The sequence below is a fragment of the Copadichromis virginalis genome, linkage group LG14 (assembly GCF_057382275.1).
Source record: "Copadichromis virginalis isolate Kocher_CV1m ecotype Utaka linkage group LG14, C_Virginalis_male_GT1.1, whole genome shotgun sequence".
NCBI classification, from domain to species: domain Eukaryota; kingdom Metazoa; phylum Chordata; class Actinopteri; order Cichliformes; family Cichlidae; genus Copadichromis; species Copadichromis virginalis.
In genome coordinates, this window is record NC_140631.1 from 3216662 (window position 1) to 3232910 (window position 16249).

The window sequence follows — 16249 nt, forward strand, 5'->3', positions numbered from 1 at the left end:
TTATTAGTGACTCTTTCAAGGAGTTTTAAAAATTATTTTATTATGAAAAGAACATTTTTCACTAAAGAAAAGTTGGTTTTTGCTTGTAATGTTGATCAGACGTAGAAAAATATATCAGAAATCAACATAATTGCGAGCAGTACAACATAGGGCTGGGCGATATGACCCAAAATCGATATCTCGATATTTTTTAGCTGGATGGTGATATACGATATATATCTCGATTTTTTTTTTTTAAGCAATATGATAATATTACGTTGAAGCACAGTACGTATCACTCCGCGAGGCTCCGGACTACGGTAGCCGTAATGCTCCGACAATCCATCAAGCGCCGCAGCTCCGTAGCTTACCAAAGTCAAACTAAAACATTTTTTGACAGATTGCTGAGCGCCGTGTACCACATAAAATCGGTTCGCGGTCAGTAAGCACAACCAGAATTCATACATAAGGCGCACTGTCGATTTTTGAGAAAATAAAAGGATTTTAGGTCATGCAGCTCCTGTGGGCTGCATGTCGTTAGCGCGGTTAGCTCATTAGCGCGGTTAGCTCGCTAACACAACGCCGTCCAGCCCCACGCACGGGGCGATCCGCGGTAACTCGTTAACGGAGATTTGCCGTGTTCATCTTGTCGTTGCCTGCAGGTGAAGCTATGGGGGAGTTGTGTTCAGTGAAGGAGAGGCGAGGCCGAGTAACGCAGCGTAGAGACAAAAGTGGACGAAAGAGAGGCAAACTTGCGGCTCCACAAGTATAATTATACCGTAACATAGACTATATCGATATAAACGATATTGTCACATCTTATATCTCGTATGAAAATATATCGATATTTTAAAAAAACTCGATATATCGCCCAGCCCTAGTACAACACTGATGAAAACTTCTGCATTTTCAGTGACTGCATGTGATATTTGTGTACCAATGTATGCTACTTTCTGTTGCACTCTCTTTGTGGTATCCCCAACAATTCAACTATACTTTACTTTTATTCTGAAAGGGCCACAAGGAAATGTAGAAGCACATTTAGATGATCGTTTTACTCAGTGCTCTTAGCCCTGTGATACCAGTCTCTTGTTTATCAGTACCATGCTAACCTTACATTTAGAGCATGTGTTGGTACAACACCTTGACCTTTTTTACTTCCTGAAAATGCAGACTTCCATTCTATTTGAACACAACTTTATACTGTAAATACACTACAGTGTGTAAACTCAAGGAAAAGTACTTGTTTAACACTTACCAGCCAGGAGATATTGATAGTACTGCACTAGATCTGAGGCCAACACCAAAGGATGATTGGAGTTGAAAGGTGGCTGCAGCTCATTCCACTGTGGAGTCCTGCTCAAAAAGGACAAATCATCCATAAGACTTAGAGACACAGAGAAGCCGTGTCCTGCATCGAGTCTTCATCACAGCTTTACCTGGCTAGAATCCAGCAGGCCCTTGGACAGGTGTTGAGTTCTAACGGTGTATCGTCGCTTATCTTTTGTGACGTGCTTAATGGCCGAGGTTCCAAGACGTGCTCCACCAAGTTACCATAGCAACTGACTACGTACAGCGAGTCCACAACCGACTGCCTGGACTGATCTGTGAGGAGGATGAGCAACAAGGCGAGGACAAGTTATTTGCAATAAGTGCAATAATAGCTATCGTAGAAGAATGCAAAGACAACCTGTCACCACAGTCTACCTTTCTCTCTTTTTATGTTGGGATTAGTGATGAACCAGGAGCGAGGTGACGCGAAGATGGCCGCCACGCAGAACTCTCCTCCGCTGGACTTGCTCGGTGAGATCTGGGGGGGTGGCTTAGATTTGCTTCAGGAGACGGAAAAGAAATTGAGACAAAGTAAATAATATAGTACAATGCAGGGGTCCAAAAAGTGAACCCGGTAGTGCTTCTATAGTTTAACATGTCAAGTCCTTTTGACTGGCTGGTATTGGCACAATGAGACAACTGCTTACTCTGATTTGTCAGTTATTAATTTGTGAATTCCAATAAATCCTTACCCCTCTTTAGTAAACTACACATCACTTTCCATTGCTAGAAATGCCGCTGTGTGGAGGAGTAGCACACTTTTTGTCTTGTGCTGCAATAAGGTCAACAGTGCAATAATGTGTCTCAGTGTGGTGCTTATTGAAGCTATGTATCACCTTTAAGACCAATCTTTGTATGAATTATTTTTCCATAAAGCATAACAATCAAATGTAAATGTCAGCATTTTACATTAGACATGGATTGCACAGCAACATCTGTGAACAATTAACACAATATTGTAAAGAGCTTTGCATGCAAGGAACTAAGCAAGGGGAAACTGAAACGCCTGCAAATAAAAACATCCACTGTTGCAGCAGAAAATGGGAAAATTAAGCTAGACATAAACATTGATGTAATGTGATATAAAACTGAGCCACCATCTAAGAGAATCTTCTTGTCTGAGAAGGACGGTAAGTAGTAGTACTACAAAGTACTAATAGTAATACTAGAAGTTATTCTTAGGATACATTTAGACCTTATATGGCTAAATGCAATCTTCTCCATTCACAACATTGACATGATTGGTATACTGCCTGTACACTTGCCTTATCTTAATACAAAACCACCTCTTTTTTCTCTTTAAACAACCACAGGACCTGGGCAATTTGTACTCATTCATTCGACCACAAACTCATTTGTATACCAAGCGTGCATGTATCAGCATATATCGAGTATTCTTGAGAAAAAACGTAAGGCCATCTGTCCGATATCTAAAGCTCGGCCTAAATCGAGTCAAACACAGTGATCCAAGCACACCGTCTAGTCTACAACAGGATGGCTGAAAAAGAGAAGAATCAAGGATGCTAAAATGCAAAGTCCAAACCTCAACCCAACCGAAATGCTGTGGTGGGACCTTAAGAGAGCTATGCATAAACAAATACCTGCAAACCTCAATGAACTGAAACAACATTGGAAAGGATGGGCCAAAATACCTCAGCTACGATGTGAGAAACGGGTACAGTCATGGAGAAAACAAGTACTCCAAGGTAATGTTGCTAAAGGGGGTTACATACACTGGATGGTGGACTCTAGTTGTTCTTTTACAGGACAATACAGATCCCAGCAAAAACCTTTTTCAGGGGTTTGTCACCAATTTTACTTTAAGTTTGGTAAGAATCAAAAAACGTTGATACTTCTAGTATACTTACAAAGACAATTTCTAGCCTGCTCTTCCATCTGGTTGGTTCCAATAGTCCCATTAATATACCACATTTATATTTAAATTAATAAATACAACTGCTATCACTGAATGGAATTCGAACCTAACAGCAGTGTCCACGTTGCCTTCCCTGGCTCTCTTACTTTGTGTCGGCTACAGGAGTTATTGGATTATTCAGCATGTCAAGAGTGTTTGAGAAGAAGCGGACACAGAAAGGGTTTTCAGCCGCAATTGGACTCCCCATATGGCAACAATCAGAGAACAGTAGCAAGATCTGGTATTATTGTCCAGCCTCATAAGCAACCTGGACAGTAAAATGTGGTCACAGCGGATCAGACGTGAGGTGCGCTTGAAAACCTACAGCGGTGTCACGCGCTCCCAGACGAGTGCTTAACCTTGACCTTTGGAAACCACGCTGGCATGAAAGTGACACTCTTACTTCTATCTACTCTCAATTTTGGAGAAAAGATGCAAATATGTGGGCGCAGAATGGTCATGATTTTTAAAATGTATGTGGCCAGTTTGATTCAACTTACATTCAACTCATGGAAGCATTTTTGTGCAGGTGCTTTTTATTTTTTTGCTTTATGTGGAACAAATATAAAAAGGAATGGATAGTTAGCATAAGCAAAAACAGACCTTATGGATGATTTAAAAAAAGATAGACATTTCCAAGTACAAAATTTGATTAACAACAGGGAAACCTAATGCCACTGATGCAAAGCACCTGATTGAGACCAGGCCTTTCAAGATGTGTCCAGCCAGAGTGTGACATCTAAGAGCAAGCAGGAGTCTCTGCAAGGCTGACAACGGTGCCCCCTGCAGGTAATGAGTATTTAAAATCCACTTTTGTTTTTAAAATTGCATGATTGTGTAGCATGCTTGCTAGGTTCGAGTCGCCATTAGCTTTTAACAACTCAAATGTGCGAGGTAAGGGCAAAAAGCAAACTGGCTAGGTTCCATCTCTAATGCTGAATGTTTGCATGCTTTTGCACACAATCTTTGCCATCTCAATATTGATTTTTGTTAATAAGTTCATTTCTGACTCATTGTGGCATGGGTGTGGTCTCTGACGCAGTGAGCTCCCGGGACGGCGCAGGGGCGGGGTGAACAGGTGTGCTGGGATCTGAAGGTGATTGTGACTCTTTATATGTTGACAGTGACAGTCGGAGGGGAAGGAGAGCGGACGTGACAGCAGAGAGCGGGAGTGTCTGTGTCCCAGTGCAAAACGAAAAACCACAGTTATAAATAAAAGTTCTGCTGTCATCACACTCGTGTCCAGCGTGTGCATAACGGGTCAAACTCATTTAAAGAAACTAACCTCAACCTAATGTCTACATAATAGTTTTAAAAGATTAATTCATATTTATTAAAGAATAGAACAAAAGGCAACAGGGGATATAACGATACCAAATAATGTCTTAATTTTGCACTTTTAAATCGTTCATTTAAACGGAATGAAAACTCAAAATTCCAAACACAAGAAAATAAATACTGCAGGTTTAAGAGTTTCCCTGAATATTGGCGCCCAACCACACACTGTAAAACCTAATGAATGTCACACATGGAGGATCCAGTGGGAATTTGCCCCTCACGTCCTGTGTGTAACATGTAACACTCTATCACTGACCAAATCCCTCCTCTTGTTTCAAACTTGCCCAATACCACAAAAACGTAATGAAAAATACAATGCAATGCCATGAAGACAGTTCACCACAATAATGCTTCCAGTACTAGACGGTGCGTCCACTACTTCAACCGGGTTTCACAGTACTAGCTGTTGAAAGACCTGGTGCTGGTAAAACTCTCTTTCTGTTGCCTCCCCCCTGTCAGCACCTCATAAATTATTCTCTGGATCGAGGGAGATGTCTTTGTTTGGCCAGCCCTGTGTGAAAGAGGGATCAGGAAAAAGGAAATGGTGAAGGTAATCATAAGGACGGCCTCTACAGTGTTGTAGCTTGTATTTACAAGCGCTGGGTCAAAGGGAGAAGGCTGAATAACCAAATATCCACAGTAAACCCGGTCTGTGAAAGGAAGATGCAGGGGTAGATAAAGTCACACTCAGGATATTGCCTTGGCTAACTCCAAGTGGGCCTCGTCTTCTCCTCCCAGCTCTGGCCTGCTTGACCGTCAGTTCAACCAGAAGGTAAAACTGTTAACAAGCAGGTCCAGCGAGTGAATAACCAGCTATAAGGAAGTGCTCAACATCAGTTTTTGTTTGTGTTACATGGGACAGGAAAAGAGGAATTTTGTAGGATTTTTCCACAAGTAAAAATTCTTCCTTGGTAACGAAACGAAAGCCCTGTAACTCGGGAAAAACAAATCCTCGTCACGAGCAGACAGGTGCCTGTTCTAAACTCATCAGTCTTCGTATTGACTTTTGGTGTCAGTGGTTAAAATTCTAAGCTATTATTACTACTACTATAATCAGATGGACTTTCTTTAAGAGAACTAAGTAGAAGGACTTTTACACTGCCGAGTAGAGAACACTGTCCATTTCTGAAGGACTGACCTCGTGGCAACCCCACACACCAATCTGCAGGGCGCTGCGCGACTCGTCGATAGCACGTTAAAACTTCGGCTCGACGTTGCAGTCATAGCAGATGAGCTGAGTTTAGGCCTCTTTGAAGAGACCACAGCTAGCACAGAGCCTGCCAACAGGACCAAAGATCACAGTTCAGTTCTCGTCTCTTCTGCTACAGTGACCACTAAAGTTTATTCATCTGTGTTTTAAATCATCCTTTTTCCTCTTCATCTCACTTGAAGTGGCTTAAAAGTGTTGAGGTTTTTGCCCTCGTGACAACCAGGCACGGCTCCAGGGCCTAATTCCACTTCCCATATGGATACCAATTTCTGGAGCAGACTTTTGGTAAGGAAGCAGGCAAGCAAATGGCACCGAGTTAGAAAAAGCGTAACCCAATATCAATAACTTATGAAACATAAATATACTAAGAGGGAACTGGGAGCAGGAGAAGATGTATGTCATTAAACAAACGGCAAATCTCTTTTCTTTTTCTTCTCTCTCCGCAAAATTTCCTTTTGCCTTTTAGCAGGGAGTGGAATTCATTTTCTTTGTGACTTTAATTCACTGAAAAGACTACTCACATGTCATTTCCACTTTTAATTTAGCAAATGAGGACTCTTGACTGAGCTAATAGCTTTTCCTCAAGGGCATAATTCAATCTGAGACATCAACCATCAAAGTCCTTTTGCATTACTATGTCCGGCGCTAACATGAGGCGCCTCAGCGGGGGGGTGGGGGGGTAGTCCACAGCAGCTTCCATTTATTTTCAGGACCTTTGCAGTAAACAAACATGATGGAGCTGGCCATCCGGCGACAAAGAGCTGCAGTGCTGTCATTTCACTGATTCTGGGCCATATGGTTCATTCTTATCAGAAAAGGAGGTGGTATTAAGACTCCAAGCAGGAAGGAAAAGAAAGACGGAGAGAGGGAAGGAGAGAGGGCAGTTATGTGGAGGGTACATCCTTCAACGTCACATTTATTATTTTACAACAGCCCTCGGAAAGAAGCAGCCTTGAGGCTCTGTCGAATACACAGCACTAATGACAAAAACTGGGGAACTCGGTGAACGGAGCAGAGTGGGCATCAAATGTTCAAGGAAAAAATCAGGGTTTCTTTTTTACCAATTTCTAAACCTTAAAGTTCATGTAGTGCCCCGTTAGTCATGGAAATTTGTTAAACAGCCATAATGTTGGTATAAACTAATGCATCTGGCCACAGTGTTATTTCAGACGCAAGCTTAAGAATGAATTGGAAATCCAAGGAGCATTCAAGTTCACCATTTGCTCAAAAAGAAAAGACGGCTCTGTTTGTAAAATATCTTAATACGATACAATAGTGAATGGACTGCCATGGCGCATGTCTAAAGGCAGAAGCTATTAGAGAAACAATGTCGGTTTAACTAGCTCAAAATTGAGCAGATGGCATTTATTGCAAGGGTCAAGATTCCAATGCTAATGATGTATACCTTTGAAAAGTATACGCTCTGAAGTCACTAAGGGCCTAGATTGAGCACGAGTGGCTGAAGACAGACGGAAAAAAGTTTCAACTAAAAAGTATGAGTGACTGCCCACAACAAAAGATGAAACCCAACACTTGAGGAAGGCACCATACGCTATTCACACGAGGAGCTGGAGACCTGGGAATCAGGAAAGGAAAAGTTCCTTTCACCGAGCCACTCAATCATCTCTCTGTAAGCGACTGTCATAAAAGGGCTTCTTTTAAAAGCTTGTAAGCATCTGATTTCATGAGAGAGCGCTGACAAGAGACGTGGCTACATCCCCCTGCATGACAAAAATCTTTGAATCGGAGGATGCTTTGTGCATTTTAGTGCTAAAATTGAACTCAAAATTCAGGGGTGACAGTTAAACATTTCCTGAATCTTAACCTGAACATCAAATGAAACTGGCCTTTTTGTTCCACCTCGCTGCTTTTTATTATTTTCCCCAATAACTGACTAGTGATGGATTCATCTGTCTTACCTACAGCATTTTTAGTCGCAACATAACCGGTGATTTCAAGGTCAAGGGATGCGCAGTATTTAATGTTATTAGATCTGTATGTCACTTTGAAACCACACGGGGGTCCACATCTATCTTAGAAATTCTTCTCACAATCTGAGGGGCTTTGCATGTTTTTGCATGTTTCCATCTTTGGTGAAGTAAGCTGTCATCCCATTTTAAATTGTGTCTCCAAAACTTGGCTTGGGGTGGCTATTTTTCTGAAAACATCCATGAATGACCACAGAACCAGACTTATTCAAATCACAAGAAAAAAAGAGAAAGGTGGTGGACAGTTTAACGGTATGAAATAGGCTAGCTTATTTCTCTAAGATTAGAAGGTAATTTAATAATGAATTGAATGAGCATAAGTACTCAGTAAAAGTAATGATGTTGAGCTTATGTTCCATTGTTTAAACCAGAATTACTGATTACGTAATAACTCCAGAGTCACTAAATCTGTTACTTTAGCAAACAGTTGGCTAACAACAAAAAAGGACATGGAATGTTTTAACATTCATTTTCAGCTGCCAGGAAACAAAATCATCAAATCTGACCATTGGCCCCCAAAAATGTAGCGCTTTCGCTGCTAACTGTTCCACTGTGTTTGGCTGTGTGGCTGCTTTTATTTCATGTGGAGTCAAAAGGCGGCCTACTGTGGCTGGAACAGTAAAAGTAAAGTTATGAGATGTGCTAAAATACACTGGAAACAAAAAAAACTCGGTTTAAAATTTTAAAACAAACTTCATTTCCAGTGCTAGCTACCATTAAATAATTGTGGTTCATCCGCTCTCTGGAGAATATTTTGTAGGAGCGGTACACATCACATTTCCATAACCAGACAGGACACTGTTCACAATATCAGAATGTGGCACATTTCCTGCATGCAAACACACATCTGATGGAAAAAATCTAGCCAAAGTGGGATAAAATAAAATCTGAACAACATGTGTTCGACACAAAGATATTATTGGAAAAAGATCATCTAACGTAAGAGAATGAAAAAGACAATAAGACAGCGATGTCATTTTCTGGTGGGTGGTTTAAAGAAAAAAGACAACAACCAGATCAGAAGTTTGATGGAAGAGCGCTGAACCCCTACAGCATGTACTCTGAACTCCCAAGCAAAACCTAAAGTATGAAGTTTGGGCTTTGAGCATTACTTCACATGTAACACCATACCTAGCACCTCACTGCTGCTTTGCATATTTATGCATACTGCACAATGTGAAAGAAAAAATCCCTTTTCCCTTAAAGCGCTGCGGTGGCTTTAACACAACATGCTGAATCATCGGACTTTAAATATAACGTTAAACAAAACAAAACCAAAAAAAGGGAAGAATAAGGGTAATCAAAAACACACAGACACAAAAAGATGAGAAAATAAGAAACACTCCTCTTTGGGATTCGTACCCGCCGAGGAACGACCACACCAACTCTACAAAATGTGTTGAAAATATACCAGGAGACAAATGAGAGGTAAAGGAGGCAGTGTGCTGTGGTGCTTTATACAGTCGCATGCTGCCAAGGGAGCCGAAGAGGGGAGAAGCAAAACTCACCATGGAGTTTTAATGGCAAAACATCCCGCCCCAAAGAGGTAGGGTCTTCATGAGAGGGGGGAGGGAAAGGGGGTGTTGGGGGGTGTTGAGGGGTACAGAAATAGACGGAAAAACAATTATTAAAACTAGCACACTTGAGCAAACACACTTTTCACATTATATACTTTTTGACATGTCTGTTTAAGTGCACAACACATACGAGGCAGGAAACAGAATGTCTGTGTGCTAAGATGGATTTGAAGACCTACGGGATACGTCGATGATTCATCTGCTCGAGCTGCTCCGTAAAGCGTGATACCATATATTTGGCACATGCATCACGTCCGCAGACGGACGTTTTGGGTTGTTTTTTTCTTCTTTCGACATCTGTCATATTTTTTTCTCTCTTAACTTTAAAGGGATCGGGTACATGTGCGCAAACTTGTACCCAACCGTGTAAACGCAACGCGGGAAAAAAATACTTTGGGAAACTGCTCTGATTGTTGTGATTGGGAAAGAGTATGAAGAGTTTATCCAATTTGTATAACAACTGGGGACACCAGTAAAACTAACAGCACTCAGGCACTGTTGAGACAAGGAGTTGTGTGTTTGCATGCAACTTCTTTTTTTAGTGCAAGTGTGTATTTATGGCTGTGAACTGTCTTATGAATGTGCATGCCTGGTTGGAAGAGACGGTGTTGACAAATGTGTATTCACTGTGATTATGTTAACAAGTATGCAGTGTGTTTGTGCGTGTGTGTGTGTACATCCAAGAGTCATCTAGAGTGTAGTGTCTTTTTCGGGGTGTATTTCTGTCTGTCAGTCTGTGCGTGTTTCTAATGTTTACGAGACATTAGGAGTGGGAGTGTGTTCCTGTGTTTATTCTGCATGTCCAGAGATAGTGACAGAGCTCCATAAACAGTTTACAGTAAATAAGCCGTTTCCCTATAGCAATAAAGGTCCGATGAGACTGAACTCTGTCCCTGCACACCAACCTCCCCCGGCCATGAAAAACAGGATCTCCAACCAACGAAAGCACTCCGTAGTACTTCTTTATTTTATCGCTTTCGCCGCATCCTCCCGGGCCCTCCCAGTGATAGCTCGCAGTCTCCAATTAGTCTTGGTACATGAATGTGTAGCGTGTTCCGCCGGGAGAAAGGGAGCAACAATTTGCCCTGGAATGTCTTACTCCTGGAGTGCGAGTTGACAAATGAACACACTGGTTGGTGTAATGGAGGCCCCTGGTAAACTGCCGCTTATCAAAGAGCTGCACGGAGGGCGGGGGGTGATCTCTAACGTCTTACCCTCCGCTGAGTCTGTTGAACTTTCTGAGCCCAAACTCTGGCCTCCAACTGGTAAATGGATGGACACCAATTGTAGAAAGAAGGGCAGATGGGGTCAGCTCTCCATAGGCATAGCAAAGGCCAAGTAAGCTTTAGGATTTACAATGTGCCACTTTGTCCCTACAGTCTTCCTGGAACATGCTGGTGCAATTTATATACTCGATGGAAATTAATAGCAGCAGAGTTGATGCAAAGAAAGCTGCTACAGAAAGCAGATCAGGTGGAACCGGTTAAAGTTCTTCTGTCATGAGTAACTGGTATTCATAGTAATTAAACATTCAAACAAGATATGTCCTCAATGTCTCTATATCCACAGCTCAGCAGGGAACCACAGTTCATACAGGCAAACACAGAAAACTTTTCAAGAACACAGACTTGAACTTTTAAAGAAATGAACTACAGTGTCACCAGACTTACACAAAGAGCTATTTTCCCCAAACGTGTGCATCAGCGTTGTTTTACACCAGACTTTAAAAATCCCAAACCTATCCTTTGGTGTTACAAATCAAATTGCACACTCCTCGGAATACAACAAAAGCATGAGGTCACGCTGGGAGAACTGTCAACCGTGCTGAGCTGGCAGTAAACAGTTTTGACCTCAGTATAGACAAAGAGCACCCGATTACAGTATGTGATGCAAAGCACGACGGAGCGGGTGTGGTGAGCAGAGAAAGAGTCCCTTATAGGTCACAGGCGTGATGAGAAACAAGTCAAACATGGGTCATTGCTACAGAGAGAAGTCAGAGAAAGAGGGGGGGTGGGATCGACCTGTGAGGGTGACGACCCCACTCCCGGAGAATAATCGTTCACACATTCATCTCTTAACCCGTTGGCCCTAATAGCAGCTCCGCCTGGGCCATTAAAAAGAGAGGGAAGTGAGGTGATTTGTGCAAATGGTTTAGCCTTGCCGCCATGTGGTGCGTTCTCAAAGCCCCTTTTCTAGCTCCGGTCTCAGTGAGCCTCTGCGGCTCTGGTATCGGGATGGCTCACACACGCATTACAGTAATCTGAGGGCACATCTGCAGCGGGTCACAGGGTCTCATTTGTTCTTTTGCTGTTGTCTTTTTCGTTACCCTGCCTGCACTCTATTCGCCTGAAAATGTCATCAGCGGGATTTGCTCAAAGGGTGGTATTTTGTTTTGCGTGTGACAATCTTTCCATTTGGATTTTCATTTGTCCGTGTTAAAGTCAGACAGTGTGTAGATGGGATAAGTGTGCAATTCTTCATCCGTTTGCAAATCCCTAATGTGACCGCGACAGGCATTTTGACAAGTTAAATCAATCTGCCCAGTGAATACAGGCACAAGTACAGCTGACTGCAAATATTTCTGTCTTAATCCTGTTCAAAGATGAAGTTGTGACAGGAAAGAGCTTTGGATTTTGTGATCACCGTCTTTGGGATTTAATTCAACTGGGTCTAACACGCTTCCATATTAGGCTGACAGGAAACAAGAGGTTGGGGCAGAGGTGACACACCTCTCTTTGTTCGGTATTCCCAAGAGACTCTGAGGAGTAGCAGAAGGTTGGCTATGTTCCTCCACTCTCTGCCCTGGCCTCATCTGGAGGGAGGTTATCAGGCAGATGCCTAGCCACATCCGACTCTCCCTATTTTGACGGAGTTGGGGGAGCATCTAAATTAAGAGAGGCGGGGGCTCTGTGTGAATTCGCTGAGGTTTTCTTTGATGTCAAAAACCTGAGGCTTCTGAAGACAAACAGCAGCACAATTTTGCACACCGGTGGTCTGCAGGAGTGCAGCAGGTACAAAGGTATCTATGCAGTCAGCCAGGTCACAGAAAAGGGGAGAGAAAGCTTCATTAGTGTGTGTGCACTTGTGTCTTATTGCAGGGTGCACACAAAGGCAGCTTGGTAGGGAATATAGGTTAAGCAGCTGGTGTGTTCCTTTGCCACACTGCCAACAGAGATCTGCTCATACAGGTGTAAATACAGCTGCTGGACTCTCCTCTCTCCCTCTCTTTCTGTCACATACACACACACTTAACAAAGAGAGAGGGGCTGGCTGCACAGACAGATGGTGCCTGGGCACTACTGTGCAAGTATAGCGTAAAAGCATATGATATCACTCCCCACTCTAGGGGGTCAAACCTGCTGCCTCACTCAGTGTGTGTGTGTGTTGGTGTGGGGTGCAAGCCGTGCGCATGCAGGAGCAGGGAGCACATCTGTGCACCCTGATACATTAATACTGACACCTCCTCTGGACTTGAATGGATGGATGAAGGCGCGCCGAGGCAGTCTACCAGACTGTGATAGTGTCCTCAGAGCCGATACAGCTGTTGGAATGTTGCACAGCCGTGGACAGCACGTGCAAACATTTGCACAGTTTTACACAAACACAATAAGGATATGAGCACCTATATCCTCTGTAGTTAGTAATGACACCAAAGCGTGCACGCTGCTGTATGAGCCGTTTCGTCCGTTATCTGTACATTAGCAGCTGTATTAACCCTGCTAGCTCCAAAGTGAGCGAGCAGAAATATTTCAATATGCAGCTGGAAGAAGATTATAAACACTTAACCCTCCTCTCGTGTTAGGGTCGGCACCGACCCATTTTAAATTTCAAATGCATAAAAAAATCACATACATTTGTTTATTGTTTCAAGGCTTTTTGACTTTGTCAGGAACCTCTATTTCTACAAAATAAAACCAAAAAAAATATTTTCACAAAATTATAAAATGCCCTAGTTGAAATTATGACCTTTGTGTTGTTAGGGTCGGCTTCGACCCAGGTATAATATTATGAGTATAAAGCAATAATTAAAGCCAAAACTGAAATCATAAGTGCACTGTCAGCTAAAACACTTACAGCAAGCGCCTCTCCTAATCATATGAGCTTTAGGGGATTCTTATTTTGCATGTTTTTTGCATTATACCTGCACAAAAACAGAACAAAATAAACACGGGCATGTGAGGTGAATTCACTATTTGAGTGGCCATTTGACTTCCAGAGTGCACATTTACAATTTGCAGCATACAAAAAATGAGAAGAAGATTCACAGTGAGCTAAGTTCAGGATCATATTTTTGGTGAAAATGAAGGAGAGGACACAGAGCAGCATAGCGATTCAGATGGGCAGGTTTCTAAGGAGGAAGACAATGTGGACTATCATCCAGAAGACACAGACACATCTGATCAGAGGTGGAGGTCGCTGGTGCTGAAGCTACTCCTGCTGAAAGATTCAAGTCCAAAAATGGTAAGATCTTTTGGAGCTCAGTACCTCATGATGTACATGGCAGGGCAGCTGCTGCAAATGTCATCAAAATGACCCCTGGAATCACAAGGTTTGCTCTGACCAAAGTCAGTGACATCAAGAGATGTTTTGAGATATTTATGCCATTGTCACTAGAAAGAATCATCATTACTATGATAAACCTTGAAGGAAAAAAAGTCAATGGCGACATGATGAGGAATACCTGGATGCTTTCATTGTTCTTGCTGGAGTGTACAGATGCTGCAATGAGGCCACTGATCGTCTATGGGATGCATCGACAGGCAGAAACATTTTCTGGGCAACGATGTCACTTCACACATTTGATATCATTTTGATTCAAGAGTCCTCAGATTTGACAACAGAGAGACCAGACCGAGGTCTGACAAGCTTGCTCCCATCAGGGATGTCTGGGAGAGATGGGTGCAGCTTCTTCCACTGATGTTCATCCCAGGGCCAGTGACAGTGGATGAATGTCTTGTCCACTTTTTGAGGAAAATGCCCCTACCGGCAATATATACCCAGTAAGCAAGGGAAAAACGGCAGAAAAATCTGGGAAGCCTGTGATGCAAAAACCAACTATGCCTGGAATGTACAGATTTTCACAGTCAAAGCTGTGAGTGGCACCCCTGAGAAGAAACAATGAAAATGTGTGGTCCTCCATATGACCACTGGACTGCAGGATCACAATATCAGCTGTGATATTTTATTTTATTTTTTACCAGATATGACCTCGGACAAGAACTTCACAAAGGAAACTGAGGTGAAGCTGTATCATTGGGAAGTGATAAAAAGCCCACAATTACCCACGGCTATAACCAAAACAAAGGAGGAGTGGACTTTTTCTTTTTTTCAGTTTATATTAAAGGTCTACTGCTGAAAAAAACACTTTTTTTGTCTTTTCTTGATGTAAATGTCTATGGGTCGGAATTGACCCGTAACACCATAGATGTCATTTTAGTTATTAATCTTAAAATGAAAAAAATCAATAAAACAGATTTATTTAAGAGATGTGTCCTATACCCCTCAGTAATACTCAGGTAACACAGAAAACTTTTATTTATTAATATGATTCTCTTGAGGTTAATTTTACAATTTTTTTTAATTGAAATCGAGGGGTATAGTGACAAAAAAAGACCCAGAGGCCCACGCCAAAGGTATTAAAACCAACATTTTCATGGATAAGGAAGCCTAACAAGGTAACCAAGAGATGAGAAACAAATTGGATGATAACTTATTGTTTTTAGTATATTTTATAGCTGATTTAATTCACGGGTCAAAACCGACCCGCTAACATAAGAGATGATAACAGAAAGCTAACACGAGAGGAAGGTTAAGCTGAAGAAGGGTTATTAACACTAGCTGTCACGGACAACCACAACATAAACTAACCTGAATGAGTTTGATTCATGAAACTATTAACTTTGTTACATTATGTTTTCTAAAAATTGAGAGGTGAAGAATATGGCCGATATACACACAAACACAATACCTGTGTTTAAAATGAAATCTTCTTATTGTGGTAATAATGAAAACAAGGGAAATAAACATATAATTTGATGTTTTTTACAAACTTGCCACCAGTGTTGGTCAAGTTACTTGAAAATAGTAATTAGTTACTAATTACTGATTAGTTCTCCAAGAAAGTAATCCCATTACCTTACTGATTACTCATTTTCAAAAGTAATTAGTTACTTTATTAATTTTTAAAAACATGATACACAACCTGAGTACGTAATAAAGCAACAGACCTTTCAGCCCAATTCTTTTTCTTCTGCATAATCAATCATATGAAACTGACTCAAATGAAAAAGTCTCTTTTTAAAACTTTTTAATGAGTTTTAATCTTTTAACTTGTACATTAAGCAGGAGTGGGGCGGGTGGAGGTTGGCCCACAGCGGTCATATCAGTGGGGGGTCCGGGGGTTTCTCTGTGACTGTCACGTTCCCGTGGCAGCGTGCTCGCTCAGATTTGAAGTTTAATTTTTCGCTGTAGAAAGAGGTTTTCTTCCCACGCAGAGCGTACAGTAATGTGATTACTTCCACGCTGTAAACGCTGCACGGTCGTACTCTCTCCATCACTCCATTTTATCCATTGTTGATCTGCGCACGTCTGTCGCTGCCACGGACGCCGCACGCTCGCACGTCATTGTCATGAGACGCTCACAAACAAAATCACAGTTTAGTAGCGCAGCGTGCTTACTGGATTTTTGCAATAGTAACCCCTTACTTTACTCTTTACTTAAAAAAGGTAATCAGATTACTTGTGTAACTGCCTGTCTCTGCTTGCCACCTCCAGTTTAGGGGAATCCTGGCGGTAAGGTGTGACGCTGAAATCATTAGACATTTCACAGGAACACAGAGGAATTTTTTTTGTCAGGACAGGAGACAGGTGGTTTTGTCACCACCTGTCTCCTGAACCTTTTACACACCTT

General features: G+C 42.0%; 1 protein-coding gene across 3 annotated transcripts in view; it reads right to left on the reverse strand.

Moving 5' to 3' along the window:
- bcas3 (BCAS3 microtubule associated cell migration factor) overlaps window positions 1–16249 on the reverse strand; it is a 323439-nt gene that overhangs the window by 218770 nt on the left and 88420 nt on the right. For 2 of the 3 annotated variants that reach the window (XM_085479042.1, XM_085479044.1), the window contains exons 17-20: window positions 9271–9315; window positions 1687–1811; window positions 1419–1584; window positions 1238–1335 (exon numbers count right to left, since the gene is read on the reverse strand). In XM_085479042.1, the coding sequence (XP_085335168.1) occupies window positions 1238–1335; window positions 1419–1584; window positions 1687–1811; window positions 9271–9315 (434 nt within the window). The remainder of the gene's footprint in view (window positions 1–1237; window positions 1336–1418; window positions 1585–1686; window positions 1812–9270; window positions 9316–16249) is intronic. The other variant, XM_085479043.1, reaches the window with a different exon arrangement.